Below are 27206 nucleotides of genomic sequence, written 5' to 3'. Positions count from 1 at the left end.
GTATCCGCTGGTCACTATGGAAACAGCGGCTGTTGCTAAGAACCACTGTCAGCCGGACCAGTCAGAAGGCCACCATTCCGGTCACTAACAAGGAAGCTGTGTTGAATTCGGAGGGAGTAGAAATGGAGAACGGGATGAACAAGACGGCCATCTGGGTCACTGGGGAGAACACACAGGTTCTTGGGGTAGTCCTGTTGATTAACACAGATTATACTGGGATACGGAAAGGGAGGAACAAGACACATCGGGCCTGCCACTGCGGGTGGCAGTCATCTCAGCTGTCCCAGAATCTAGAGTCCAGGGAAAGGAGGTCCTGGGAAGAACCACTGAACACCAGGAGAGTCCTCCTCAGTCCACCCCCTTCCTCAGACAGCAAGCTCCAGCTTCCTCCTGAGACAGGAAGTTCTCCTGCCCTCTTCCCCACAGGGTAAGAACCATCCACCTCCCACCCACCCCCAACCCCACACTAAGCCACTTGGAGTTCCAGCCAGACCACTTCCTATTTCAGAAGTGCTACTTCCTGTCCTGGATGAAGGCACTTCCAGTTCCTGCTGCACTGCTTCCGCCACTTCCCAGGCCATTTCTGTGCAGGCCTGGCCACTTCTTGTCTGGAGCAGGTCACTTCCTGTCCCAAGTAGCCCATTCAGCATCAGACCGAGTCCACACGTGTCCCAAACAGCTCTTATCTCGCCATTGGCCACTGGACAAAACAGGACACTTCTTCTCATAGTAGTTGTCACGACCCAACCACCCCAAATGGCTGGAGAAAGTACGTAGAGGCCTGGGGCGGGGCAGAGAAGGAGGCCCTGCTGCCCGTGCCCTGAGCTGGGGTGGAGTGCCAGAGCCTTCCCCGGAAGCCCCCAGGCTGAGGAGTGGTTGGTATGCGAGGTCAGAGGAGGGCTGAGAGCTAAGGGGAGAGATGTTGTGATGCCCCCACCCAGGAGACGGGAGAGGATAAGAAGCCAAGAGGGCAAGAGGAGGTGTAGGGAGGAGATGCTAGGGAGAGGAACAGACCTAAAGACAGAAGAGAGAGAAAGAATAAGACACAGAGAGAAGAGAAACAACAGTGAGAGGCAGAAGGAGAGAGGTGCCAACCAAAAGACAGACTGTTCCCCCACTTCAGCTCGGGGCGGGGGGCAAGGACACCGGGGTCACAGTCACAGAGGAGGCTGAGCCTGTGCCTCCTCCCAGGGGACATGGAGACAGAGGGGGCGCCCATGGCTAATCGGGAGGGCAGGAGGGGCGCCGTGGAAATCTCAGGAATCCTACACGTGGAGAAAAGGGCAACAGCCAGAAAAAGGAGAGGAGCCGGCGGGGCAGAGGGGCCAAGGGGATGCTGGCAGTGTCCCTGAAACCTTTAAGTCAACTCAGGAGCACTCGACAAGGGGCCAGATTCAGGAGAGCCAGGCGGGAGGCGCCCTCATACCTTGTAGTAGATGTTCGGGGGGCTCTGCGGGGGCCCATCCTGCACGATATACACAGGATGCCCATAGTCGCCACTCACCTTCTCATAGTGGGGACAGAAGGGGGGATCTGCAGCCCCACCGCCCCGCAGAGCTATCCCTAGCTCCCCAGGCTCAGCCTCCCGGGCTCCCAGCCCGCCTCCGCCCCCCAAGCCCAGAGACCCTCCCCTCCCGAAGGAGCCGGGCCCAGGGTGGCGACTCTCCGAAGGCTTGGCCCGCCGTCTCCGCCAGCACATGGCACCCCCAGCCCCTGCCACGCCCAGCAAGAGCAGCGCCAGCCCCCCTGCTGCCCCGGCCACAGCGGGCATGCTGGGAGGGGGCAGGGGGCCTTCAGCACCCCGGGAGGTTGCATTGCTGGTGGGGTCACCTGGCAGGGAAGGGGTGAAGGAGGAAAGAGGGGGAGGGGCTGAAGGAGCCACCTGGGCATCTGGACACCCAGCCCTGGGGGGTCCCCGCGGGCTTCCCCAGCAATGCCCTGGCCCTGAGGGAGACCCCCGCCTCCCCTCCCCGAGAAGCCAGCTCAGAATCCAGGTGTCCAGCCCTTCAGCTCCCTGCCACGCCGTCCTCCCCACTTCTCTGACAGCACTGATTGAAGCACTGACTTGGCTAATTAGTTCTAATTGAGTCTTTTCCTCATTTGGCTTCCATTCCCTTCCCACCCTCCCATCCTCTCTTCTCCTCTTTCCTGTATCACCGCCCCCAAAACTGAAGAGGGAGGGAGAGGTTGAAGGCCAGGCAGCTGGGGTCTGAGCGCAGAGGAGGGTGGGGAAGGCAGAGAGCTGCTGACCCCCAGGGCTCCTACCTGGCACTGCGTTCTCCTTCCCGGGCTCCGGGCTGTGGGCTGCCCCTCGGTCTCTTTCCATGGGCATTTCAGACACGGGTTTTCGGGGGGCGGCTCCTCCTCGGGGACCTGGAGACAAGAAAGATCAGAGAGAGAGAGACAGGGGCTGAGACAACTGAGCCCTGACCATGATGGCACTGCCCAAGCTTCCTCCACTCCCAGAGGTGCCCCCGCCCCACTCACTTTGTCCCACTCGGAGAAGCACCTTCATGCCTCTGGTTAGGCACACGCCCCCCTGCAAGCTCTCCAGGCCTTCTCGGGTCCCATCCGACGTGGCTGGGAGAGAACACGGAGGGTGGGGTTGGCACGCAGGGTCTGGCCCCAGTTCTGCCCCTGGTCTCCCCCTACCCTGACCCACCCTAGATCTGGGGAACAGCTCCCCACTCGCCCCTGCCCCCTGCCCAGCGGTACCAATTATGTAGTAATCGTGGTGGGAGCGGAACTCGTGGCCCCAGAGGTTAGGGCTGTACTCCTGGAACTTGATGGTGAAACGGAGATCCAGGTCAGGTCGATCACAAGTGAGAAGGAGGTTTGGGGCAGGGGGTGCCTCGCAGCGCCGGCCCTGGGCACCCCCGACCAGGTACAGCTTGTAGAACTCATAATTAGGAGAAGAGTGAGGGCCAGGAGGCCGGGCCCGGGGGCAGAGCAGGTCTAGTCGGTCCCCGATCTGGGGGTAGAGCACGTAGCCACCCTCCGCCTGGAACCTACGGAGAAGAGGGCGAGGTGGGCAAGGAGGAGGAGACGGCAGGGGTCTGGCCCCCAGGACAGCAGTTCTCTGCCCCTGCCCGCCTTTGTCTGGGTGGAAAAGTGTGTTCTTACAGAGCAGGCACCAAAGACTCTTCGAGCTCACATTAGAAACAGCAGGAAGCCAGGCTCAGAGGTCTCCTGCCCCTTGGTGTGCCCAAATGCACTCTTCAGCCCGCCCTCACCACATGCACACTGCCATCTCCCGCTCCATCACCAGCGCCGTTGCCATGGCAACAGGATGCCAGTTACCAAGGAGCTGGCCTCTCTGGAACCACACAGCCCACCCCTCCCAGGTGATTTCACTATTCCATGGCAGTCGACCATGGGGCAGAGCCTCCCCTCATCCAGGCCACCAGCGAAATTTTAGGGATTTCAGGGCAAAAGGGGCGGGGCAGGGAAAGGGGCGTGGAGGGTGATGTACACATGTGTCCCAAGTTCGCCAAGGAGTGGGACAGGCAGCAAATGCCTGGTTTAGCAATGGCCCTAAGTAGGACTAATGAAAATCAGGGTGGGGGGCCAGCTGCCTGGGTCATTGCCCCCTCCTTCCCCAACCCTAGACATCCTGGGGGAAGGGCTCCATTGCTTTGGAATTGAAGAAACTGGCTTTTCCAACCATAACTGACAAAGCCCCACACCTCCTGGGTCACCACGCCAGGCACCCACTGGCCCAGCAGGGTCACAAGTTGCCAACCACTGCAGCCTCTCCTTATGCATTCCCAGCTGAGACAGGTGCCAGCATGGCTCCCCATGAGTCTGTGTTTGGCATCTCTCCAGACTGCCAAATGACCCACTCCCTCCCACCCAGGACACCCTAAACTCCCTTTTATCCAACCTGTCAGAATAAGCCTAATTTATGTCCTCAAGCCACACCTGAGACTCAACCTGTGGCTGGGAGTTGGTGGGTGGGAGATCGAGCATAGAAAAGGCAGTGAGATTATATCCAAAGAGATAGGGGAGGATGGAGGAATGCAGGATGGGGCAGAATGAGAGAGGCTGGAAAGTAAGAGGAAGAGCAGTAATCCTAACTCTCTAATGAGTGTATACTCTGGCCTACGCCTTACCTTGAATCCTCCCAACAGCTGCAGGGACTAAGGGTGCAAACTCAGAAAGGTTAAGTGACATGCTCAAGGCCACACAGCTGAGAGCAGCAGAAGCAAGGTTGAGACCACGCAGCTGAAGCGCTCCCAAGCCCATCTCCTTCCCCTGGCCATCTCCTTCCCCTGCTCCCCAGGGAAATAGGAAGTTTTTTTTCCAGACACAGAACTCTTTTGCTAAGGGGAATAGGAACCGCACAGAGGCAAGGGACCCAGATGACCTCCCAAAGGTCCTGTTCGCCCCGCCCTGTGTGGCTTGAAGTTTCATCTGACCCTTGGCCTCTTTTCAGAGCAAAGCAAGCATGCCACGGAACAGAGGGTCTGATGGAAGAGTTTGTAGCAGAGCTGGGGGAGGGGGCGGTGGAGTGCTCAGAACTCCAGATGCAGAGGGAAAAGGAGGAGGCTCCAGGGGTCTCCCAGCTCCTGCCAGAAAGCAGTCCCCAAGCCAGGAAGGCAAAAACTATGCAGCCAAGGGTTCATGGCCCCCCTGGCTGTGGGCAAGAGTTGGGAGACAGGCTGTGACGAACTTCAGGAGCCTTGGGGAAGCGGTCCCCAGAGTCCCCAGGCTGAGCCCCCTTCCCTCCCGCCTGCAACACCCAGTCCCTGCTGGGGAGGGAGCAGCCTTGCCCTTCCCCTCAGCAGCACCTACTCAGCGGCTCTCTCCTGAGAGCTGACATTAACCAGGCTCCCTCCAAGCCCAGCCCCCCGCCTGACACAGGTCTCCCACAGATCCAAATAACCACGCCACTGCCTCCCGCTACCCATAAACTTTCCCATCCTTGCCCCCTTGGGGTGTCCAAACTCCTAGCACATGGGTATCACCACCCACCTCCAGCTCTGTATGGGACCCAGGAGTCTGGCCACAAAGATCACCTCTCTCCAGCCACCCATCACCTCCCATCAAGCCCCCAGCTCCTTCCCTCCAGCCTCCTCTCGGCTCAGAGAACCCCGCCCCCAAGCCCCCCAAGCCTCCATACCCCCTGGCCCATCACAGAGCCTGGGGTCTCCCCAGCCCCAGACCACTCACCTCTTATTCGCCGAGTTCCAGTAGACAGGCTCCAGGCTGAGCCCAGACACCAGCCCCAAACACCCCAGCAGCAGCAGGGCCCCGACTCTCACGCCCCCCGGCCCAGAATGGGGGGCCCCCATGACCCCGCCAAGGCCTGGGGGGCGGGGCACCAACTCCCCTAAAGTCGCTCACCCCGGGGGTGACTGCCTGGGCTGCCCGGCTATTCAGCCCCGGCCACCCTGGTGGCCGATGCCCCCCCACCGCTCCCACGCGGACCCGCTTTCTGCTCTGCCCGCACCCCCTCTGCGGAGCGCTCAGCCCTACAGGAGCCCTTCCAGGGGCGTCTGCAGGCGCCCGACGCGCCCCCGGCCCACGCGCCAGCACCCCGGGATCTGTGCGCCGGCCTAAGTGGGGGACTGGGGCAGCCGGGGGCCGGGAGGGGGCGGCATGGGGTGCGGGAAGACGGAGCGAGGAAGGGGGCGCCGCGCCGGAGCCCCAGCCTCGCCGGGATTGAGGGCAGCGGGCTAAGGGAGGAAACCAGTCCCGAGCCCAGGAGGGGGGAGTTAAAGGAGAGGCGGAGAGGGGGAGAGGATGGTGGAGGGAAAAACTGGAGCTGGAGCTCCAGCCGGAGCGGGCGGCTGCATCCCGGGCCCACGCCCCCCACACCTCCCTCACCTCGCGCACCTCCCGCCCGCCGCGGCCGCCGCCCCGCCTCACGCCCTGGCGCGGTCTCTCACGCCCCCTTTGTCTCTGCGAGGCTGCGCTGCGTCTCTGGCCCAGCGTCTGCCCGTCTCCCCGCTGCCCTCGGATCGCCCGGGGGTTGGAATCTTCCTCTCTCGAATCCGGAAAGGCTCTCGCCCTCTCCACCCCTGCGGAACCCACCCCCTTCTCTCCCGCGAGCCTCCTCCTCCTCGTCCACCCCAAAACAACACTGCTGCTCCCGGGAGGTCTTTGGAGAATAATAATAACCTTGAAGGCCTGGCACTTGACAAAGTGCGGCTGAGTTGGTCTGTCCATGGATCACCTGTGTGAGGCGGGAGGGGCAGCGCCAGGGATCCCATGCCGAGGATGGAGAAACCGAGGCTCACGGGAGCCCCCTTGACTTGCCCAAGGTCACACGGGGAGAGTGGGATGCGGGCGCCAGAAACCCACGCCGGCCTCCCGGGCTCTTTACTGTTCTCTGAGGGCTGGGTGAAAGGCACGCGATGTAGGGGTGAACTTGGGCCCTTCTCAGGCGGTAGTGGGGAGAAGTGAGGCTGGGGGAGGGAAGGCAGTACCTACAGCCTGGCGGCAGGGCTGTTTCCAATTATCCTGGGGGAAGGGAGGCGTTGCCTTTGTGGGTGTAAGAACCCTGGCTTTCAGCACCTCTGGCCATGGCGACATTCCTCTCAAGCCCCCACAGGTCCCAAATCACCTCTCGGCCGCCAGTCTCTTCGAAGCACCCCTTCTCTGTGTGGCAAGGTGTGCGGGGGGGGGGGGGGGGGGAGGAGTCACTGCTTCCAACAACACCCCCCACTCCCAAAGACAGAGCCCAGGGAGAAACCAGGAGACCGGCGCCGGCAGCCCATGACTAAGCCCCTCTGCCCTTGTCTTGCATCTAACCGAACACTGAACATGACATCTGTATTTTTCAGCACCTTTACTTTCATGTGTGTCCTTGACTCTGGCTACTGGGTTGCCTGTCTCCTGGGGGAGTCCAAGGAGGGGAGGCGAATGCTCCAGCTCCCCTTCCCCCAGAGCTGAGTAATGGTCCCTCTGCTGCTGGGTGCTGGTAAATAGTGTGAGTGCGAGCCGTGCGAGCAAGCCGGCATCACCGCCGGCGTCTGGTCTGTCACCCGCCTGCAGTCTCACACAGTCACACCCAACAGTCTGACACAGAGCTCCTGCCACTCCTGCTCAGCCCAGCTCACCCTGACCCCTGCAGCCCCCACCTTGGGAGTGAAATTTCAAACAGGTTTCCCCCTTCAGTTTACCAAGTTGCCTAGCAACCAACCAGTCAATGGCATGAAGTCCCACCCCCACCCACTTGACTTCACACCAAGCTCAGCCACCCCATTGGCTCCTGCCTAGTCCCACCTCTCAACCCTTTTCGTGAACAATATGCCAGTCCCATCGCTGCAGGACTAGGCAGCCCACCAGTCCCCAACCTGGACCCCACTGCTGTCACCTGCCTCCCCAGACAGACACAGACTCTAGAATCATGTAAAACCTTTTATATAGGCTCATCCCCCCCTCCCTCTGTCCCTTCTTGTCCCTTCTCGCCCTGATCCTCAGGGCTACTGGGCTCGGGGGTGCCCCCACACCACCAGAGCTGAAGCTGACATTCAAGGTGGACGTTGCGCAGGGACAGCAAAGGAAGCTCCAGCTCCAGCTCCCCTTCATCCTCACTCTCTGTGGGCTCCGGGAACACACGCTGACCTGATGCAGTGGCCAGGAGAGGCAGGCTAGGGTGCAGGCTGGAGGGAGCGACAGGCAGGATCTGTCAGTACCTGGGTGACGCTTGCTCCCGCAGGGCTCTGCCCCCCCCAACCCCCACCCCAGGCCCATGTCCCAAGATCTGTGCCATTGAACTGAGGACCTCACGCCGTTGGTGCAGTCTTTCTGGGGCAGAAAGCTCAGCAGTGGCTCCGGTTTTCCAGCATCCTCGGCCCCGCTGGTGTCCCACACGGAGACAGCCCCGCTGGTGCTGCCACTCACCAGGAACTGTCCAGTCCTGGGAGAGAGGTGACTTGCTAGTATAGCGAGTCACCTCTCTCCCCTGCATCACCCCCACAGCAAGAACCTCTCACTCCTGGAACCCTCCAGCTGGCTCTGGCATCCCTGGAGGGGATCAGGGCCCCCGGCAGGAAGGAAACTCCTCCACTCACGGGTCCAAATCGAAGTAGATGCGCTGATTGGTGGTCACTTCACGACGTAGAGACCACAGTGGCTGACCGGGCTGCCGGAGATCCCAGCACAGAAGCTCAGCATCCTGAAGACACAGCACAGGGCCCTGCTGACCTGGCCGCCCCAAACTCCCAGACATCTCTGCCGCCCTCCAGGTTGACAGGCACTCCGCTATCCCACTCCTGCCCTGCTGCCCACGGGTCCTCAGGGCTGACCCCTACCTTGCGGGCCCCTGAGAAGAAGCGGTTGCCATCAGGGTGAAAGCAGACGTGGGTGACGCCCCCTTGGTGGCCACCCAGCAAGGCGAGAGGGGAGCCATCTTCCCAGGCATACAGACCCAGGGAGCGGCTGTAGGAGCCGCAGGCGTAGAGGGGCTGGGTTGGGCTGAAGGCGATGCAGGAGATGATGCCGCTCTGGCCCTGCTTTTTTGCTGGGAAGGGAAGACAAGAATGAAGCCGGGGAAAGGCAGTGGTACCCGGCATTCACCAGGCTCAGCAGAGGCACACTTGCCCCCGCTGCAGCACCAGTGTGGGGATGCCCCTAGTCCTCCTTGTCAAAGGCTGCCAATGCTCCCCACATCCCTCCATCCCCCCAAAAGACCTTAATTCCCATGAGCCCCTCTTCCCGCTCCAATCCTAGTTTTTCCAGGAAAGGACAGAAGGTTCAAGGAAAATGGACTCAGCTTCATCTCAAATTTTCGAGACAAAGATTTTAGAAAGCAAAGGGTACACAGCCGATGAGGCCCAGGTTGAGGAGTAAGCCAGTTCTCTGACCAGCTGGGTGACCCTGGGCAACGTTCCCTGGGCCTGAGTGTTTTCTCCTCTGCCAGCTGTGCACAACCTGTTGCTGAGGACCCAAAGAAGGCCCTCAGGTGGGCCTGGACTCACACGGCGCCCCTCTGCAGGCACCCTCTCCTTTCCTCCTCCCTTGCAGGCACAAATGCTTACCAAACGTGGCTCGGACCTCGCAGTCCCGGCCAGGCCGGGCCGTGGAGAAGACACGCACGGTCCGGTTGAAGCCGCAGAAGAGCTGGGCACCATCCGGGGAGAAGCAGAGTGAATGGGCAGCAGTCAGCTCATCCTGAGGACAGGGAAGGGCTGAAAACAGACCTCGCCAAGGCTCAGCTCTCCCCAAGGAAGAAGAGCTGGGCCAGGAAGAGCGCTGGGGCTGGGCGGGGAGGTCCCTACCAGGTGGTTGTAGGCCCGAAAGGAAGCCCGGAGCTCGCCAGTGAACGCGTCCCAGATGTGAATCGGGTTCTCCCGGCTGCTGCTGGCCACGCTGAGAGAGACATGGACACTGAGGTCCCAGTGCTGTCAAAGGAAGCGGAGGAAGCCAGCTGACCAGCTCTCCCAGCTCCCATCTGCAGGGCACACGGAACCCTCCTCCCACCAGGCCCCTGGCGGCCCTTGACCTGCTTACACAGGGCCCCACTGGAACTGAGTGTGGGGCGAGCAGGAGGGCAAAGGGCATCACTTACTAGGAGGTGTCTGGCTGGGATGAAGACATCAGAGAATACCAGCAGTAATCGTAGATGGTGTCACCTTCCACCATTCGAAGGACAGGGGTCTAGACAGAGGAGGGAACACCTGGGTCACTGGGGGGGCCGGGGGAGCATGGGACTCAGAGTCAGACTTGTGCCCCTGGCAGAGAGGAAGACCATCTGCGGCCTGAGCTGTAGTGTAGTGGGTAAAGCCCCAGCCTGCAATGCCAGCATCCCATATGGGCTCCAGTTCGAGTCCCAGCTGTTTCACTTCTGATCCAGCTCTCTGCTATGGCCTGGGAAAGCAGTGGAGGATGGCCCAAGTGCTTGGGTCCCTGCACCCATGTGAGAGATCCAGAAGCTCCTGGCTCCTGGCTTCAGACTGGCCCAGCTCCAGCTTTTGCTGCCATTTAGGGAGCAAACCAGTGGATGAAAGACCTCTCTCTCTACCTTTCAAATAAATCAATAAATCTTAAAAAAGAAAAAGAAAAGGCCATATGTGCCCCTAACCAGGCAGAAGGCGATGGGGTACAGAGGGTGACAGCATTGTGGTGCAGTGGGTTAAGGCACTGCTAGCAACACCTGCATCACCTAGGAGCACAGTTCAAGTTCTGGCCACTCTGCTTATGATCGAGTTCCCCTGCAAGAGTGGGAAATGACCCAAGTACTTGGATCCCTGCCACCCATGTGGGAGACCTGGATGGTGTTTCAGGCTCCTGGCTTTGGCCTGGCCCAGCCCTGAGTGTTATGAGCATCTGGGGAGTTAACCAGAAGGTGGAAGATCTCTTTGTCTCCCTCAATCTCTCCCTGTCACTCTGCCTTCAAAAGAAAAAAAATTGGGCTGGTTCTGTGGGATAGAGGTTAAGGCTGCAGCCTGCAGTGCGGCATCCCATATGGGCACTGGTTTGAGTCCCGACTGCTCCACTTCCATCCAGCTTTCTGCTATGACCCAAGTCCTTGGACCTCTGCACCTGCGTGGGAGACTTGGAAGAAGCTCCAGGTTCCTGGCTTTGGATTGGCTCAGCTCCACCCATTGCGGCCATCTGGGGAGTGAACCAGGGAATGGAAGACCTCTCTCTTCCTGCCTCTGCCTCTCTGTAACTTTGCCTTTCAAATAAATAAATCTTTAAATAAATAAATCTGGGACCTGCAAGGTGACATAGTAGGCTAAGTCTCCACCTGTGGTACCAGCATCCCATATGGGCACCGGTTCATGTCCCGGCTGCTCCACTTCCGATTCAGTTCCCTGCTATGGCCTAGGATAGCAGTAGAAGGCGGGCCCAAGTCCTTGGGCCCCTTCACCCATGTGGGAGACCCAGAAGAAGCTCCTAGCTCCTGGCATTGGATCAGCCCAGCTCTGGCCATTGTGGCCATTTGGGGAGTGAACCAGCGGATGGAAGACTTCTCTAACTCTTTCAAATAAATAAATCTTTAAAACACACACACACACACAAATTCTTAATTTAAAAACAAACATCAGAAAACTAGCATAGATTTCAGAAATTTTTACACCAAAATAAACTTATCTTTTCATTAAATTTGTCCATGAACTTTCTAAAGTACCCTCATATGTAAAGAATAAAATCTTGAGCTGGACATTGTGACGTAGTGAGTTAAGCCTCCACTACACATCCCATAGCAGAGTGCCTGTGTTGAGTCCTGGCTATTGGCACTTCCACTCCAACTCCCTCTAATGCAGCCTGGGAGGCAGCAGTGATGGCCCAAGAACTTGAGCTCCTGCCACCCATGTGGGAGGCCTGGATGGAGCTCCTGGCTCCTGGCTTTGACTTGGCTCAGCTCCGGCTTACCGCAGATAGACCTTCTCTCTATCTCTTTCTCTCTTTCCCTCTCTAGTACTCTTTCAGATAAATACATCTTTTAAAAATATAATTTTTATCACAATATTCAAGGGCTAACTCAGAATCCAGTGTCAATCAGATTTAGGCCACCAGAAACTGTAGATTCAGACCTTTTTTTTTTTAAAGATTTATTAATTTATTTGAGTCAGAGTTACAAAGAGAGAGAGAGAGAGACAGTGATTTTCCATCTACTGTTTCAGTCCTCAGGTAGCTGAAATGGCTGGGGCTGGGCCAGGCTGAAGCCAGGATTCAGGAGCTTCTTCCAGGTCTCCCACATGAATGGCGGAACCCCAACACTAGGGCCATCTTCTGCTGTTTTCTCCAGTCCATTAGCAGGAAGCTGGATTGGAAAAAAAAATTTTTTTGACAGGCAGAGTGGATAGTGAGAGAGAGAGAGAGACAGAAAGGTCTTCCTTTTTGCTGTTGGTTCACCCTCCAATGGCCGCCGTGGCCGGCGCATCTCGCTGATCCGAAGCCAGGAGCCAGGTGCTTCTCCTGGTCTCCCATGGGGTGCAGGGCCCAAGCACTTGGGCCATCCTCCACTGCCTTCCTGGGCCACAGCAGAGAGCTGGCCTGGAAGAGGGGCAACCGGGACAGAATCTGGCGCCCCGACTGGGACTAGAACCCGGTGTGCCGGTGCCGCAAGGTGGAGGATTAGCCTGTTAAGCCATGGCACCGGCTAGCCACGGCGCCGGCTTGGATTGGAAATTGAGCCCAAAGTGGTACCCATATGGGCAGTGGCTTTGCCTGCTACATCACAATGCTGGCCCCACATTTTTTCTTTCTAAACAGAGAAGAAGAAAATAACACTCCAACTCAGACACAAAGAACTACCCAATAATATGAATATTTACTGAGCATCAATGAAGAGCCATTTCATCATTAACAAATTAAGACAAGTCCATCTGAATTTATAATTGTGGTTTCTATAGGCTGGGGAGGTGGTGGGGAGGGCAGAAGGAAGGTGGAGAAGAGGTCACAAAACAGGAGAAATAGGCCTGGTGTTCCAGAGCACAGTGGCATGACTGTGGGTCCCAACAATGTATTATACACTACTGTGCCAAAAACTGGAAGTCTTCAAACACAAAGAAATGGAAACGTTAATTGTCTGATTTGATTCTTGTGATGTGTACTCTATATACATTGAAATTCTGCACGGTATCTCATAAAAATGCACAAGTGTTATTACATGCAAAGCACTAAAAAAGAAAAGAAAAATTCCTGCAACCCCTCTCCCTAACTTAAGAAAAAAATAATGGGCTTTGTGGCACAGCAAGTTAAGTCACCACAGGCAATGCTGGCATCCCATATAAAAGCCATTCAATTCCCAGCTGCTCCACTTCCAATCCAGCTCCCTGCTATTACACCTGGGAAAGCAATGAAAGATGGCCCAAGTAGGTGGGCTCCTGCCACCCACATGGGAGACCCAAATGGAGTTCCAAGTTCCTGGGTTCAGCATGGGCCATACTTGGCTGTTGTGGGCATTTGGGGACAAATGGATAGATCTACCTATTTCCCTCTCTCTAACTCTGCCTTTTAAATAAATACATGTTTAAGAAAAAAATATCATGTAAAACCCCTTTGCTAACAGAAACCCTTCTCAAAGGTAAGCACTACCCTGAATTTGCCACCCTCATGCATATTCATACAGACAAAAAGCAGAAGCTAGCATGTCTTTAAAGTTAGTATTAATGGCATCACATTGCATGAGCCCCTCCCTCTGTGACTGTGAGTCAACTACAGGGCCACATCTTGCCCCGGTTCAGACGCTTTCACTGCAATACACCGGGGTCTCCAGAATGTTCATGTGGGCACTTGGCCTAGCAGTCCACATCCCTATCAGAGTGCCTAGCTCCTAGGGTCAGCTCCAGCCCAGTTCCAGCTCCCTGAGGCTTAAGAACCTGGATCCTAGGGCCAGCATGTGGCAGAGAAAGTTGAGCTGCCACTGTAACACCGGCATGGCATCCCACACCAGGGTGCCTGCTTCGAGTCCTGGCTGCTCCACTTCTGACCCAGCTTCCTGCTAGTGCGCCTGGGAAGGCAGCAGAGGATGTCTCGAACACCCGGGTCCCTGCCACCCACGTGGGAGACCCAGACGGCGTTCCTGGCTCCTCGCTTCAATCAGGCCCAGCTCCTGCTGTTGCAGGAATTTGGAAAGTGAACCAGCAGACGGGAGATCTCTGTCTCTGTCTTTCACATAAATAAATTTTTAAAAAATTAAGTCCACAAAAAACTATGCAAGGATTTCAAACATTTTTGCACCAAAAGAAATTTAATTTTCATTCCATTTTTCCGGGAACCTTTTGAAGTCCTCTTGTAGCACTCCACTCGGGAACACAGCCAGACTGATGGATCCTTCTATCTTCTATGGACAGCTGATGGTTTCGTGCTGCTTGGCCAGTGGGCTTTTCATTCCGGTTTGCGTGTGGAAGGGATTCTCTACAGTTTCTGCTTAATGGTAAGTTACGGGTCTTTACACCGTGTGCTCTGCCAACTTGGTGAGGTAATGTCAAATTTCTCCCCCAAAGTGCTCATCTCAATTTACTTTCTCGGCAACAGCATGTAAGTGTGCCTGTTGCTCTTCGCCCTGCTGACACTGCCAGGCTTCTAAATCTTTCCCAATCTGAAGGCTGTGAAATGGCATTTCACTATGGCATAAATTAGCATTTCCGTCCTTACTGTAAGTGAGGTGGACATTTTTTTTTTTAGCCAGTTAGGTACAGCACCTTTTCATAATTTGTGCCCATTTTTCTACCCAGTGTTTCCCTACCAGGGTTTTGTCTTTTTCTAATTTGCAGGAAATCTTTAAGCAGTCTGGACACGGTTCTTTGCCAGTCACTTGCTGACCCTCAGGGTGATGTGACCCAGCCATGACTTCAGTTTCCACCTCATTACTCTGAATGCATAGATCCGACCGCCAGGCAGACGGCTGCACTCGGACATCCCACGGGGACCTCGTTCTGGACTTGTCCATGACAGACCCAGCGTCACCTGCCCACACACCTGCTGCTCTTCTCGGGTTCCACCCAACCCCCACCCCACACCTCCACTGCTCCCCTTCCTCACTCCCTGTCCATTCCTGGCCCAGCCCAGTATCACAGCCAACTACCCCTCCTAGATCTCTCTCGGGTCTGTCCTCTCCCTTTCATTCCTGCTCCTAAGACCCCATCACCAGCCACTGCCCTCTTGCTAGCATCTCTGCAACCCTGTGCGTGTTCTCTGGACGTCCTGTGCCCCACACTCCAACCCACACACCCATTCTCCATGCTTGCAGCCACATGGCGGCCCCAGATCTGGTGATATTGGAACTCTGGGGGCCGGCGCTGTGGCGCAGTGGGTTAAGACTCCGACCTGCAGTGCTGGCATCCCATATGGGCGCCAGTTTGAGTCCTGGCTGCTCCACTTCCGATCCAGCTCCCTGCTAATGTGCCTGAGAAAGCAGCAGAGGATGGCCCAAGTGCTTGGGCGTCTGAACCTATGTGGGAGACCCGGAAGAAGCTCCTGCTTCCTGGCTTCAGATCAGCTCAGTTCCAGCTGTTGCAGCCATTTGGGGAGTGAACTAGTGGATGGAAGACCTCTCTGTCTCTACTTCTCCCTGTAACTCTATCTTTCAAATAAATAAAATACATCTTTTCCCAAAACAACTGGAATCCTGTACGTTTCCCCTGCGTAAAGCACTTCAGTGCCTCCATGTGGGCCTCAGTACAAAGCCCCATCTCCTTACCGTCTTCTATCACCTCTCCCCCACCTCGGACCCCCTGAGGCTCTCCTCTGTGACTTAAAACCTCTGCAGACCCCTGCTAGTTCCAACTCCTCATGTTCTCAACCCTCAGGTTTCCACACGGCCCTGTCCCCAAGCCTGGAGACTCCCTCCTTTGCCTCCCCAACAACTCCTTTGAATATGAGTCACCCTTTGGGTCTCTCAGAAGCGCTCCACGTTCCTATAGCCGTCTGTACCCAAGACGGCAGGAGGCACGTCTGTCCCGCTCACTGCGACTTCCCCACGTCTAGCGCGGCAGCTGCAGCAGACAGGAGGCTGCTCCAGTGACACAGCCCCCCGTCGCAGCACCCCGGATTACTGTGGTGGCAGTGGAGTGAGAAGAGGGTGGATTAGAACGATTAGGCAGGCTTGATGGGATCTGGTAATTAATTGGATACGGGGAGTTAGGAAAAGGAAGATTAAAGGATGAGGACCCTGGCTTTTGACTTGGAAGCCCCAGGTCACCAAGAAGGCAGAGGTCTTGGGAGCCACAGGAAGGCCATGAGGCATGAGTGACAGGGAGCACAAAGCAGCCTCCTGGCTACAGCACTGGGAATGTGGTGCCCGCCCTGGCCCTGGCCTGACAGATGGGGGGACACAGAGGACGCAGACTCTCCCTGGAAAAGTCAGGGCCTCAAGCAAGAGCCACGGGCTGAGGTAGGTGCTCAAGGAAGTGGCTAGGGATAAGAGGTCCAGAAAGTTCTGTGAAAAGGTAGAAAGGGATTAGGAGATTATACTGGGAGGCCAGCTCAGCGCACACTGGTACAGGGAAAATGCCCTCCCCATTTTCCCCACCTACATATGTGTTATCTACTTCCAAATGCTGAACTTACAGATATCGGGGTATTTATTTATTTATTTATTTATTTATTTATATGAAAGGCAGAGTTACAGAAGGATAGAGAGAGAGATCTTCCATCCGATGGTTCACTCCCCAGATGGCAGCAATGACCAGAGCTGCACCGATCTGAAGCCAGGAGCCAGGAGCTTCTTCCAGGTCTCCCACATGGGTGCAGGGGTCTAAGGACTTGGGCCATCTTCCACTGCTTTCCCAGGCCATAGCAGGGAGCTGGGTCAGAAGTGGAGCAGCCAGGACTTGAACCAGCACCCATATGGGATGCCAGCACTGCAGGAGGCGGCTTTACCCACTATGCCATAGTGCTGGCTGCCAGATATTGTTTTAAAAATTTATTTATTTGAGAGGTACAGTTACAGAGAGACAGAGAGACAGAGAGGGAGGGAGGTCTTCTATCTGCTGGTTCACTCCCCAAATGGCCACAACAGCCGGAGCTGGGCTGACTTGAAGCCAGGCACCAGGAGCTTCTTCTGAGTCTCCCACGCAGGTGCAGGGGCCTCCTATGCCATCTTCCACTGCTTCTCCAGGCCATAGCAGAGAGCCGGACTGGAAGTGGAACAGCAGGGACTTGAATTGGTGTCCATATGGGATGCTGGCACCGCAGGCAGCAGCTTTACCTGCTACGCCACAGCCCCTACTCTGCTTCTAAACCAGCTTCTTGCTAACGAGCCTAGGAAGGCAGAAGATGAAGGCCCAGGTGTTTAGGCCCCTGCCACCCACATGGGAGACCTGGATGGAGTTCCAGGCTTCTGGCTGTTGTAGCCATTTGGGGAGTGAAACAGCAGGTGAAAGATCTATCTGTATCTGTCTCTCTCTCTCTCGAACAAAAGGAAAACATATAAAAATTTAAAAACAAGAATCTCCCTCAAAATACACAAAAATTTTCAATGAAGAAAATTTTGATATAAAAATCCTGGAAATTGGCCGGCGCCGTGGCTCAACAGGCTAATCCTCTGCCTTGCGGCGCCGGCACACCGGGTTCTAGTCCCGGTCGGGGCACCGATCCTGTCCCGGTTGCCCCTCTTCCAGGCCAGCTCTCTGCTGTGGCCAGGGAGTGCAGTGGAGGATGGCCCAAGTGTTTGGGCTCTGCACCCCATGGGAGACCAGGAGAGGCACCTGGCTCCTGCCATCGGAACAGCGCGGTGCGCCGGCCGCAGCGCGCTACCGCGGCGGCCATTGGAGGGTGAACCAACGGCAAAGGAAGACCTTTCTCTCTGTCTCTCTCTCTCACTGTCCACTCTGCCTGTCAAAAAAAAAAAAAAAAAAAAAAAAATCCTGGAAATTGCGGGCGCCGTGGCTCACTAGGCTAATCCTCCGCCTTGCGGCGCCGGCACACCAGGTTCTAGTCCCGGCCGGGGCACCAGATTCTGTCCCGGTTGCCCCTCTTCCAGGCCAGCTCTCTGCTGTGGCCCGGGAGTGCAGTGGAGGATGGCCCAAGTGCTTGGGCCCTGCACCCCATGGGAGACCAGGAGAAGCACCTGGCTCCTGGCTTCGGATCAGCGCGATGCGCCAGCCGCGGTGGCCATTGGAGGGTGAACCAACGGCAAAAAGGAAGACCTTTCTCTCTGTCTCTCTCTCTCACTATCCACTCTGCCTGTCAAAAAATAAAAAAATTAAAAAATAAAAATAAATAAATAAATCCTGGAAATAGGGGCCTGCATTGTGGCGTAATGGGTTAAGCTGCTGCATACAACACCCAGCATCCCATATGAACACCAGCTTGAGTCCCGACGGCTCCACTTCTGATCCAGCTCTCTGCTAATGTGCCTGGGAATGCAACAGCAGATGGCCCAGGTCCTTGGATCCATGAACCCTTGTGGGAGACCCAGATGAAGCTCCTGGCTCCAGCCTGGCCTAGCCCTGGCCACTGTGGCCACATGGGCAGTAAACCAGAGAATGGAAGAGCGCGCACTTTATGTCTAACTCTACCTTTCAAATAAATAAAATAAATTTTAAAAAACAATCCTGGAAATAACCCAAATTTCCAAATGGGCAAAGAGGTAAGAAAATTATCCTAAGAACTCAATGCAATATGACATCATTAAACAAAGACTGAACCACTACACAAAAGATTTAGGATATGATTGTTAAAAAGGAAAAGGCAGTGTGCAAAACCACCCGCTACAGGATTACAACTACACAGAAAGCTTCAGAGGGGTGGGCACTGTGGTGCAGCAGGCGAAGCTGCCGCTGGGGAGCCCATAGTCAACGCCCAAGTGCCCCTTCAACCCCAGGCTGCTCTGCTTCCAATCCAGCTCCCTGCTATTACATCTGGCAAGCAACAGACGGTGGCCCAAGCACTGGGGCCCTGCCCACCCAAGTGGGAGATCCGGACGCAGTTCTTGGCTCCACGTGTCGGCCTTGCCCAGCCCTGGCTGCTGCAGCCATTTGAGAAGTAAACCAGCAGGTGGATGATCTCTCTCTCTCCCTCCATCTCTAGCTCTCTAACTCTGTCTTTTAAAACAAATAAATCTTTAGGGGTCAGCGCTGTGGTGTAGCAGGTAAAACCGCTGCCTGCAGTGCCGGCATCCCATATGGGTGCTGGTTCCAGTCCTGGCTGCTCCACTTCCGATCCAGCTCTCTGCTATGGGCTAGGATAGCAGTAGAAGATGGCCTGAGTCCTTGGGCCCCTGCACCCACCTGGAGGACCCAGAGGAAGCTCCTGGCTTCGGACTGGCGTAACTCCAGCCTTTGCAGCCATTTTGGGAGTGGACCAGTGGATGGAGGATCTCTCTCTCTGCCTCTGCCTTTCAAATAAATAAATAAATCTTTTAATTTTTTTATTTTTTGAATTTATTTGAGAGGTAGAGTTACAGACAGTGAGAGGGAAAAACAGAGAAAAATACTTTCTTTTTTAAAAGATTTTATTTTTATTTATTTGAAAGACAGAGTTACAGAGAGAGGTAGAGACAGAGAGAGAGGTCTTCCATCTGCTGGTTCACTCCCCAGATGGCCGCAACGGCAGAAGCTGTGCCGATCCGAAGCTTCTTCCCGGTCTCCATGCAAATGCAGGGGCCCAAAGACTTGGGCCATCTTCTACTGCTTTCCCAGGCCATAGCACAGAGCTGGATCGGAAGAGGAGCAGCCGGGACTAGAACCAGCGCCCACATGGGATGCCAGTGCTTCAGGTCAGGGCTTTAACCCACAGTGCCACAGTGCTGGCCCCAGAGAGAAAGGCCTTCTATCCGCTGGTTCATTCACCAAATGGCTGCAACGTCTGGAGCTAGACCAATCCGAGGCTAGGAGCCAGGAGCCTCTTATGGGTCTCCCATACGGGTGCAGGGGCCTAAGGACTTGGGCCATCTTCCACTGCTTTCCCATGCCATAGCAGAGAACTGGATTAGAAGAGGAGCAGCCGGGAATCAAACTGGCACCCATATGGGATGCCGGCACTGCAGGTGGAAGATTAACCTACTGTGCCATAGCACAGGTGCCAATCAAATAAATAAATAAATCCTTTTAAAAAATAAAAAATAGGGGCCGGTGCTGTGGCGCAGCGGGTTAACACCCTGGCCTGAAGCGCCGGCATCCCATATGGGCACTGGTTTGAGACCCAGCTGCTCCACTTCCAATCCAGCTCTCTGCTATAGCCTGGGAAAGCAGTGGAAGATGGCCCAAGTCCTTGGGCCTCTGCACCCGCATGGGAGGCCCTGAAGAAGCTCCTAGCTCCTGGCTCCTGGCTTCGGATTGGCGCAGCTCCGGCCATTGTGGCCAATTGGAGAGTGAACCATCAGATGGAAAACCTCTCTCTCTTTCTCTCTCTCTCTATGCCTCTCCTCTCTCTGTGTAACTGACTCTCAAATAAGTAAATAAATATATTTTAAAAAAATAAAATAAAAAATAAATCTTTAAAACAAAAACACAGTTCAGTACTTTTAACAGAGCTTGGAAAGAAAGTAGAAAAATTAGAAAAACTGAAAGTGCTGAACTTTACAGAGAGGTGGGTAATGACTTCTCCCACTCCTCTTAAGGGAGTTTGTGCCACAATCTCCTACGTCCCCAGAGTCTCCAGCTCTGTGTGAAACGACCTCCCTGCTCCTGAACTCTTTCACGATGGCTGCTCCACAGACCCTAGCCTGTGACACTGCCAATTTCTGTCATAGGAACCAAGGCTTAGAACTTGCCCAGAGAACTCACGCCTGCAGCCTTTAGTCTAAGGCACACAGCAGGTGAGCGTCAGGACCAGCCAGGGACTGGGCACCTTTCTTCTTTTTTTTTTTTTAAAGATTAATTATTTATTTTATTTGAAAGATAGTTACAGAGAGGCAGAGATGCCTCCACTGGTTCACTCCTCAGGTGGCCTCAAAAGCCAGAGCTGCACTGATCTGAAGCCAGGAGCATCCTCCAGGTCTCCCATGCGGGTGCAAGGGCCCAAGGACTTAGGCCATCTTCTACTGCTTTCCCAGGCCATAGCAGAGAGCTGGATTGGAAGTGGAGCAGCCGGGACTGGAACCAGTGCCCATATGGGATGCTGGCACTGCAGGCAGCGGCTTTACCCATTACACCACAGCACCGGCCCCGCACCCTTCTGCTTTTAGGCACCCATCAGGACTCATCTTCTCCCCCACTGACCTCAGGCCCAGAGAAGTCCCAGGCTTCCAGGCCACCCGGATCACCATGGCCAGTACACTGCTCTAGTCACATCCTCACCGGCCCCAAGCCCACCTCCCGGCCCTCCCAAACCTTTAACCTGGAGCCTCCGAAATCCCACTAGAGGAGCTGAAAACCCTGATTTCTCATCTCAGAAAGTTTCACTGGCCCGGCTGGACATGCCTGGCCCTGGCTGTCCCATGGCCTCCTGAGCTGAGACGGCGCCAATGCTCACAACCCTCTCTAGCACGTTTCAGGGGTGAGAGGTTGCTGGGGGGCTGTCACCTTTGTCCCCACTGTCATCGCCACACCATTTCACTTCCCCAAGGCCCAGCTCCTCTGCAGCTCTTGCCGTCAGCTTCCAGCTCACTGAGGCTTTAGCTCCTGGGTGGCCACCTCCTGCTGTTCTTGCTGACGTCTAGGTCCACAGGCCCCGGAGTATCAGCTCAGATCTCCTCACACAGAGGGCTTCTCCAACCACCCTTTCCAGACTGCGGTTCACCCTCCCGGCCCTCTTCCCTGCTGCACTCATCACACGTGGAGTTTACTTGGTTATCTCCTCACTGCCTGTCACCCACACCGGAATAGCAGCTTCATAAGGACGAGGATTCGTGCCAGGCTTGCATCTGACTAATTCCCAAGGCCCGGGGGCAAAGCCTGGTACCCAGAACATGCTCCACAAAAATGGGCTGAATAAATGAATCAGCGGAAGAATGAATGGGGGCGGGGGGGCAGCACTGTGGCATAGCGGGTAAAGCCACCAGCTGCAGTGCCCACATCCCATATGGACGCCGGTTCGAGTCCCAGCTACTCCACTTCCAATCCAGCTCTCTGCTGTGGCCTGGGAAAGCAGGAGAGGATGGCCCTAGTGCTTTGGCCCTTGCATCTGAGTGGGAGACCTGGAAGAGGCTCCTGGCTCCTGGCTTCAGATCGGCGCAGCTCTGGCCATTGCAGCCAACTGGGGAGTGAACCAGCAGATGGAAGACTTTCTCTCTCTGCCTCTCCTTCTCTCTCTGTGTAACTCTTTCAAGTAAATGAATGAATCTTTAAAAAAGAAAAGAAGAATGAGGCCGGCGCCGCGGCTCACTAGGCTAATCCTCCGCCTTGCGGCGCCGGCACACCGGGTTCTAGTCCCGGTTGGGGCGCCGGATTCTGTCCCGGTTGCCCCTCTTCCAGGCCAGCTCTCTGCTGTGGCCAGGAAGGCAGTGGAGGATGGCCCAAGTCCTTGGGCCCTGCACCCCATGGGAGACCAGGAGAAGCACCTGGCTCCTGCCATCGGATCAGCGTGGTGCGCCGGCCGCAGCGCGCTACCGCGGCGGCCATTGGAGGGTGAACCAACGGTAAAGGAAGACCTTTCTCTCTGTCTCTCTCTCACTGTCCACTCTGCCTGTCAAAAATAATAAAAAAAAAAAAAAAAAAGAATGAATGGATCTGCCCAACACTGGCCTCTCTGCGCCTTGATCTCCTCGGCCCCCACAGCCACTGCCTTGGGTCCACATCAGCCTCCTCTCCCCACTCATCCCGGCCACAGTGCACCTCCATTCCAGCCTCGGAGGGTCACCTCTGGCCCACGCAGCTCACTTGCTCTGCTATTTCAGAAACATTCACAATCTCTCTCTAGTCCGCCAAGACGAGCACACCTTGCAGACACTCTCAAGACACCCGCATCTTTCGTTCCTGCCAAACGCCATCCAGACCAGCGTCCTAGTCCACGTTTGCACACGACTGGCACCAATGCCTCCACGTGTTTATTGAATACTCAGTACATGCCAGCCCCTGCATTAAACGCCTTACATTAATTCACTATTTTTTTTAGGGTTTATTTATTTATTTGAAAGGCAGAGTGAGACAGACAGACAGAAACGGAGAGATCTTCATCTGCTGGTTCATTCCCCAAATGGCCACCAACAGCCAGGAGACAGGCACTTCATCCAAGACTCCCACACGGATGGCGGGGAACCAAGTACCTGGACCATCTTCCACTTTCTCAGGCACACTTAGCAGGGAGCTGGATCGGAAGCAGAGCAGACAAGACTCAAACGAGCGCTCCAATACGGATGCCGGCGTCACAAGTCACAGCTTAACCCACTGCATCACAGCACTGGCCCCCTAGTAAATTCTCTCAGTTCTATTAATCATCCTCGTTTTACAAACTGAAAAACTCCAGTCATTTAACTCACTGGAACACATGTACAACTATCAGTCTCACTTTTCAAAATTTTTATGTGTTTATTTTTATTTTCTTTGAAAGGCAGAAAAATAGAAACAGAGAGAGAGATCGTCCGTCTGCTGGTTCACTCCCCAAATACTCCCAATAGCTGGGGCCAGGCCAAAGCCAGAGCACAGACCTCCACCTGCAAGGACCAAGTGCTTGAGGCACCACCTGCTGCCTCCCAAGACGCACACCAGCAGGAAGCTAAACCAGAAGTGGAGTCGCCAGAGCTCAAACAAGGCACGCCCGGACGGATGCAGGAGCCCCACGCTGTGGCTTCTCACTGCGGTGACAAATGCCTGTCACTAGTGTTGCTTTAAATGATGGCAACTCTTAGCTGGCGCCGTGGCTTAACAGGCTAATCCTCCGCCTTGTGGCGCCAGCACACCGGGTTCTAGTCCCGGTTGGGGCGCCGGATTCTATCCCGGTTGCCCCTCTTCCAAGCCAGCTCTCTGCTATGGCCCGGGAAGGCAGTGGAGGATGGCCCAAGTCCTTGGGCCCCTGCACCCACGTGGGAGACCTGGAGGAAGCTCCTGGCTCCTGGCTTCAGATTGGTGTAGCTCCAGCCGTTGCAGCCATCTGGGGAGTGAACCAGCAGATGGAAGACCTCTCTCTCTGTCTCTACCACTCTCTCTAACTCTGTCTTTCAAATAAATAAAACGAATCTTAAAAAAAAAAAACATGACAGCAACTGTGAGAGGCGCTGAGCAGAGAACATTCCTCCAAGGCTCTCCTTTGCTGCTGAGGCAGACAGAAACCTTCCAACCTCTCGCTGCTGCGAGGCCGGACTCTGCCTCTCGAGGCCAAGTTCTCCAGCATGCTCCAGACCCTGCATTCCTCCGGCCACCACCCGGGCGCTCTGCTCTCCCCGCGCTCTCTCCTGCAGCACCAATTCCTCCCTGTTGGCTTGGTCGTTCCTGACATCACAGATGTACCCTAAAAGCCCACACTCCCTCTGGTCACCAACCCATTTCTAGGCTCCCTTTCACAGCACCACCACGAAGAGTTGTCCACGCTCTTTCTCCCCCCACCCTGGTGGGCTTCTGCCTCCACCGCACCTCCGGGGCGGTCCTGCCAGGCCACTGACGTGCTCCTGGGCAGTCTCCAGACCCAGCTCCGGTCTCTCGGCAGTGCCAGTCGTGAGTCTCGGCCTCCGCCTTTGTCACTTCTCCCGCACCCCCTCCACACAGAGCAGCACTCAGGGCTCCGCTGGGGCCTTCTCCTCCTGGGTCCACACTCCCAGGACTGAACCCACTTTTCCAGCCATGAGCTACCATGGACACACCCTCCCATTTCTCGAGTTACAGCCCCAGCCCCTTCTCCCCGTAGCCCCACATTTCACAGCTTAGAAACCGGATTTGTCCCAATGCCTGCTCCTGTCCCTGTTTCCTCCTCGGCATACACTGGGCCCCCCAAACTCGCTGCAAACCCTGGACGTCACCTTCAACTGCTTCCTTCCTGCACCTCCACACCCAACGGATCTCCCAGTCCTACAAAAGACACCCCAAGTCCACCCACGCCTCTCCTGACATCACCCACCTCTCACCTGGGAGCCGATTTCACTCTGGCCCACCCTCAGCTTCTCTACTCTTCCGTTCCAAAGCTCTTCCGTGGCTTCCCAAGTCATCTCCAAAGGCCGCATCATGAGATCCCTCAGGCACACAGCTGGGGGCGCCCCCTGCCCTCACCCACCTCCCCCTCACTGGCTGCAGCCCAGCCCCACGGGCGTTCTTTATGTTCTCCAAACACGGAATTTCTTCCCGGGTCTGGTCTCCCTGATCTCCCTGCCTCTTCCTGGAAGGCGCTCTCCAAGGCTGGCCCAAGGCTCATCACGTCCTTTCCTGCCCACTTCCTCAAACACTAGCTCATCTCGCCTTCTATTTCCTTCACAGCCAATTTGAGAACAAATTTTGTGTGGAAAAAACAATTATTTCATTGGCCTGCCAGCGACTTGTTCATGTTTTAGTATTCCACAAGGATGTTATATACATACTTTTAATACATAATAACTGTACAGGCACTCATTATCATTTGTACTGATCTTATCAGTTAACCTATGTGTTATCCATTTCCCACACAAGAAAGCAAACAGCTCTTGTCTATATCAATCGCCACGTTACCCCAGCACCAAAAACAATGCCTACTGTATTGGCAGTCATTCAAGAAACATCTGGATATGTACATACTGCTCCGAGAAATATACTACTTTTTTTTTTTTTTTGACAAACACATCCTATACCCAAGAAGGAACAAACATCCTTTTGAATGACTTCACAATTCAAAGCAGAAAATGTGGCACAGTGGGTTAAGCTGCCACCTGTGACGCCAGCATCCCATATGAACGCCAGTCCCGGCTGCTCCACTTCCCATCCAGCTCACTGCCAATGCACCTGGGAAAGCAGCGGAAGATGGCCCCAGTAGTTAGGCCCCTGCCACCCATGTGGGAGACCGGAGAGAGTTCCTGGCTCCTGGCATTGGCCAGCCATTGCTGTTGGCGGCCACCTGGGGAGTGAAACAGTGGGCAGAAGATCTCTCTCCCACTCTCTATAACTCTGCCTTTCAAACAGATAAGTAGATCTGTAAATTCACAGGGAAGACAAGTGTGTGAACAGGCAAGCCGTGGTCCACACTTCCTCCATCTACATGAAGGTGCCCGCCAAGCCCCTCCCCTTACCATTTCTGCATATTCCGCCTGCTCCTCCCCAGTGTACAGCTCCGGGGGCAGGTTGTAAATCCGCAGGATGTTATCAGCACTATTGGTCAAGATGCAGGAGCCGTCAGGAGCCCTAAAAATAGGAAAGGGTTAGAATCCTGGCCAGAGCCAAGCGGTCCAAGCCGAGGGCTCGGGCTGAGCCGACCTCTGGGGGTGCAAGACACAAAGGCCTAGGTCCTAAAAAGGGCGCCTCACCCCTCTCCCACGCTGCTTTAAGGTGCAAACCTCTGGCCCCACTACCCTTACTCACCACTTACAGCCTTTCAGAAAGTTCTCGGGTTGGGCGCAGAACTCCGACCAGGAGCCGCTGAGAAATCGGGGCAGCTGGGAGAAGCTGTAGCTCCAAAGGCTGGAAGGAAGACGGAGGAACAACCAACCTGGGGCGCCGAGCCACGGGCAGACGGGCCTGGGGGCCGGCGGGCAAGGTCCTGCTCACACCTGCACTCGCCTCGCAGGCCTCGGCCAGCCGCCGCCACCACTTACGTGTCTCCCTCCTCCGACAGGCCTTCCGCAGCGAGGCTCGCCTCTTCGCCAAGCTCCTGCTCCTGCACCGGCGGACCCAGCTCGGTATCGAACTCGGCTTGCAGAGCGGACAGAGAGTCTGGGTCTCCTGCGCCCAGCTCCTGGGGGAGCCCTGAGCCAGGCTCCGCACCCGGGGACGCCGGGGGCCGATCGCTGCCTTCGGGCGCCGGCGGCATCGGGTCGGGATCCGGAGTTTTATCCACCGAGGAAGCCCGCGGAGACAGACCGGCTGCAGCGGGGGCCTGGTCCGGCGCTGCGGGCTGAGCCTCCGACGCCTTCATACTGCAGAGGCGGCGCGGCAGGCATTGGCCTCGGCCGGGCGGCCAGGACGGCCCCGAGGCTCCCGGGGACCGCGACGCAGACCTGGAGGAGCCCACCCGCGCCTTCCTGCCTCCTCCGGGAGCGGGAGGCGAGAGCGGGGACGCGGCACCGTGGGTAGAGCCGGCGTCTCCGCACCGTGGGAGCTGCGCGCCTCTGGCTCTCGCGGGATTTGAGCCCACCTTCCTCCGGATTGGACCTCCGCACCCCGGAGCGGATTTCGCGGGCGAACCACGTCGGGGCGAGGCGGGGGCCTAACAGGGTTAAGGCTCACAATTCCCATAAAGCCCTACGGCTCCTCGTGGCTGCTGGGAGTTGTAGTCTGAACGCGTCCGCCTCGGCGAGAAGTGCCAGAGCGTCCCCTACCGTCTCCCACGACAAGTCTCAAAGCGCCTACCCGCCTCGGCCTGCAGAGGGCGCCTGACCTTACAGCTTTTACACCTCTTCCGCATCCCACTCGCCAATTCCTCAGCCTTCTGTCTCTCTTCATTCATTCAATAAATATTTATCATCAAGCTCCTGCCAGCCAGCGCTGCTCGAGGCACTGGGGAACACAACGATGACAATAGACAGGTTCTCTGTCCTCAGAAGGTTGCATTGCTGTGTGGGAAAGGGTGGACTAGATCTGCAGGGAGAAGGCTTGTGAGGCTGCCCTCACAGCCCTGGCCTGCAGAACTTCGCCGCGACAAAACGTCAGCCGCTACAGCACCGAGGCTGCAAGAATCCTGACTCTCTCCACACACCCTCCATTTCCTGGGCCTCCCGCCGGCAGGCGGACGACTTGCCCTTACTTGTCATGGCGACCGTCCAGCTTTGTGCCAGGAGCCTCGCGGGGGCTGATGGGATTGGGGTTTTC

The 27206-nt window shown here is 56.0% G+C and overlaps 2 protein-coding genes across 2 annotated transcripts; both read right to left on the bottom strand.

Annotated features, from left to right (window-relative positions):
- Nucleotides 1-467: 467 nt before the first annotated feature.
- On the bottom strand, nt 468-5369 carry EFNB3 (ephrin B3). Its single transcript, XM_062216264.1, has 5 exons — nt 5173-5369; nt 2716-3008; nt 2488-2580; nt 2266-2373; nt 468-1830 (listed from the first exon to the last, which is right to left on the bottom strand). Exons 1-5 carry the CDS (start codon nt 5292-5294, stop codon nt 1421-1423), a joined length of 1026 nt encoding a protein of 341 aa, XP_062072248.1. The 5' UTR covers nt 5295-5369; the 3' UTR covers nt 468-1420.
- A 1991-nt stretch (nt 5370-7360) lies between these two features.
- WRAP53 (WD repeat containing antisense to TP53) lies at nt 7361-27164 on the bottom strand. The gene is made up of 10 exons (XM_062174958.1): nt 25994-27164; nt 25761-25859; nt 25472-25583; nt 9518-9606; nt 9228-9318; nt 8988-9120; nt 8262-8470; nt 8022-8125; nt 7733-7867; nt 7361-7610 (listed from the first exon to the last, which is right to left on the bottom strand). The coding sequence occupies exons 1-10, from the start codon at nt 26311-26313 to the stop codon at nt 7367-7369; spliced, it is 1536 nt and encodes a 511-aa protein (XP_062030942.1). The 5' UTR covers nt 26314-27164; the 3' UTR covers nt 7361-7366.
- Nucleotides 27165-27206: the final 42 nt, after the last annotated feature.

Source organism: Lepus europaeus, chromosome 18 (genome assembly GCF_033115175.1).
Source record: "Lepus europaeus isolate LE1 chromosome 18, mLepTim1.pri, whole genome shotgun sequence".
Classification (NCBI taxonomy): Eukaryota; Metazoa; Chordata; class Mammalia; order Lagomorpha; family Leporidae; genus Lepus; species Lepus europaeus.
This window is presented reverse-complemented; position numbering and strand designations above follow the sequence as displayed.

Bases quoted from the DNA above. Each gene is read 5' to 3' on its own strand.
- EFNB3 (XM_062216264.1), bottom strand. From the start codon at position 5,294: ATGGGGGCCCCCCATTCTGGGCCGGGGGGCGTGAGAGTCGGGGCCCTG. The intron at 3,009-5,172 runs GTGAGTGGTCTG...TCTTCTCCGTAG, and splicing joins TGGAACTCGGCGAATAAGAG to GTTCCAGGCGGAGGGTGGCT. The intron at 2,374-2,487 runs GTGAGTGGGGCG...TCTTGTCTCCAG, and splicing joins GCTTCTCCGAGTGGGACAAA to GTCCCCGAGGAGGAGCCGCC.
- WRAP53 (XM_062174958.1), bottom strand. From the start codon at position 26,313: ATGAAGGCGTCGGAGGCTCAGCCCGCAGCGCCGGACCAGGCCCCCGCT. The intron at 25,860-25,993 runs GTAAGTGGTGGC...TCTTCCTTCCAG, and splicing joins CTGTCGGAGGAGGGAGACAC to CCTTTGGAGCTACAGCTTCT. The intron at 8,126-8,261 runs GTAGGGGTCAGC...CTGTGTCTTCAG, and splicing joins TCTTCTCAGGGGCCCGCAAG to GATGCTGAGCTTCTGTGCTG.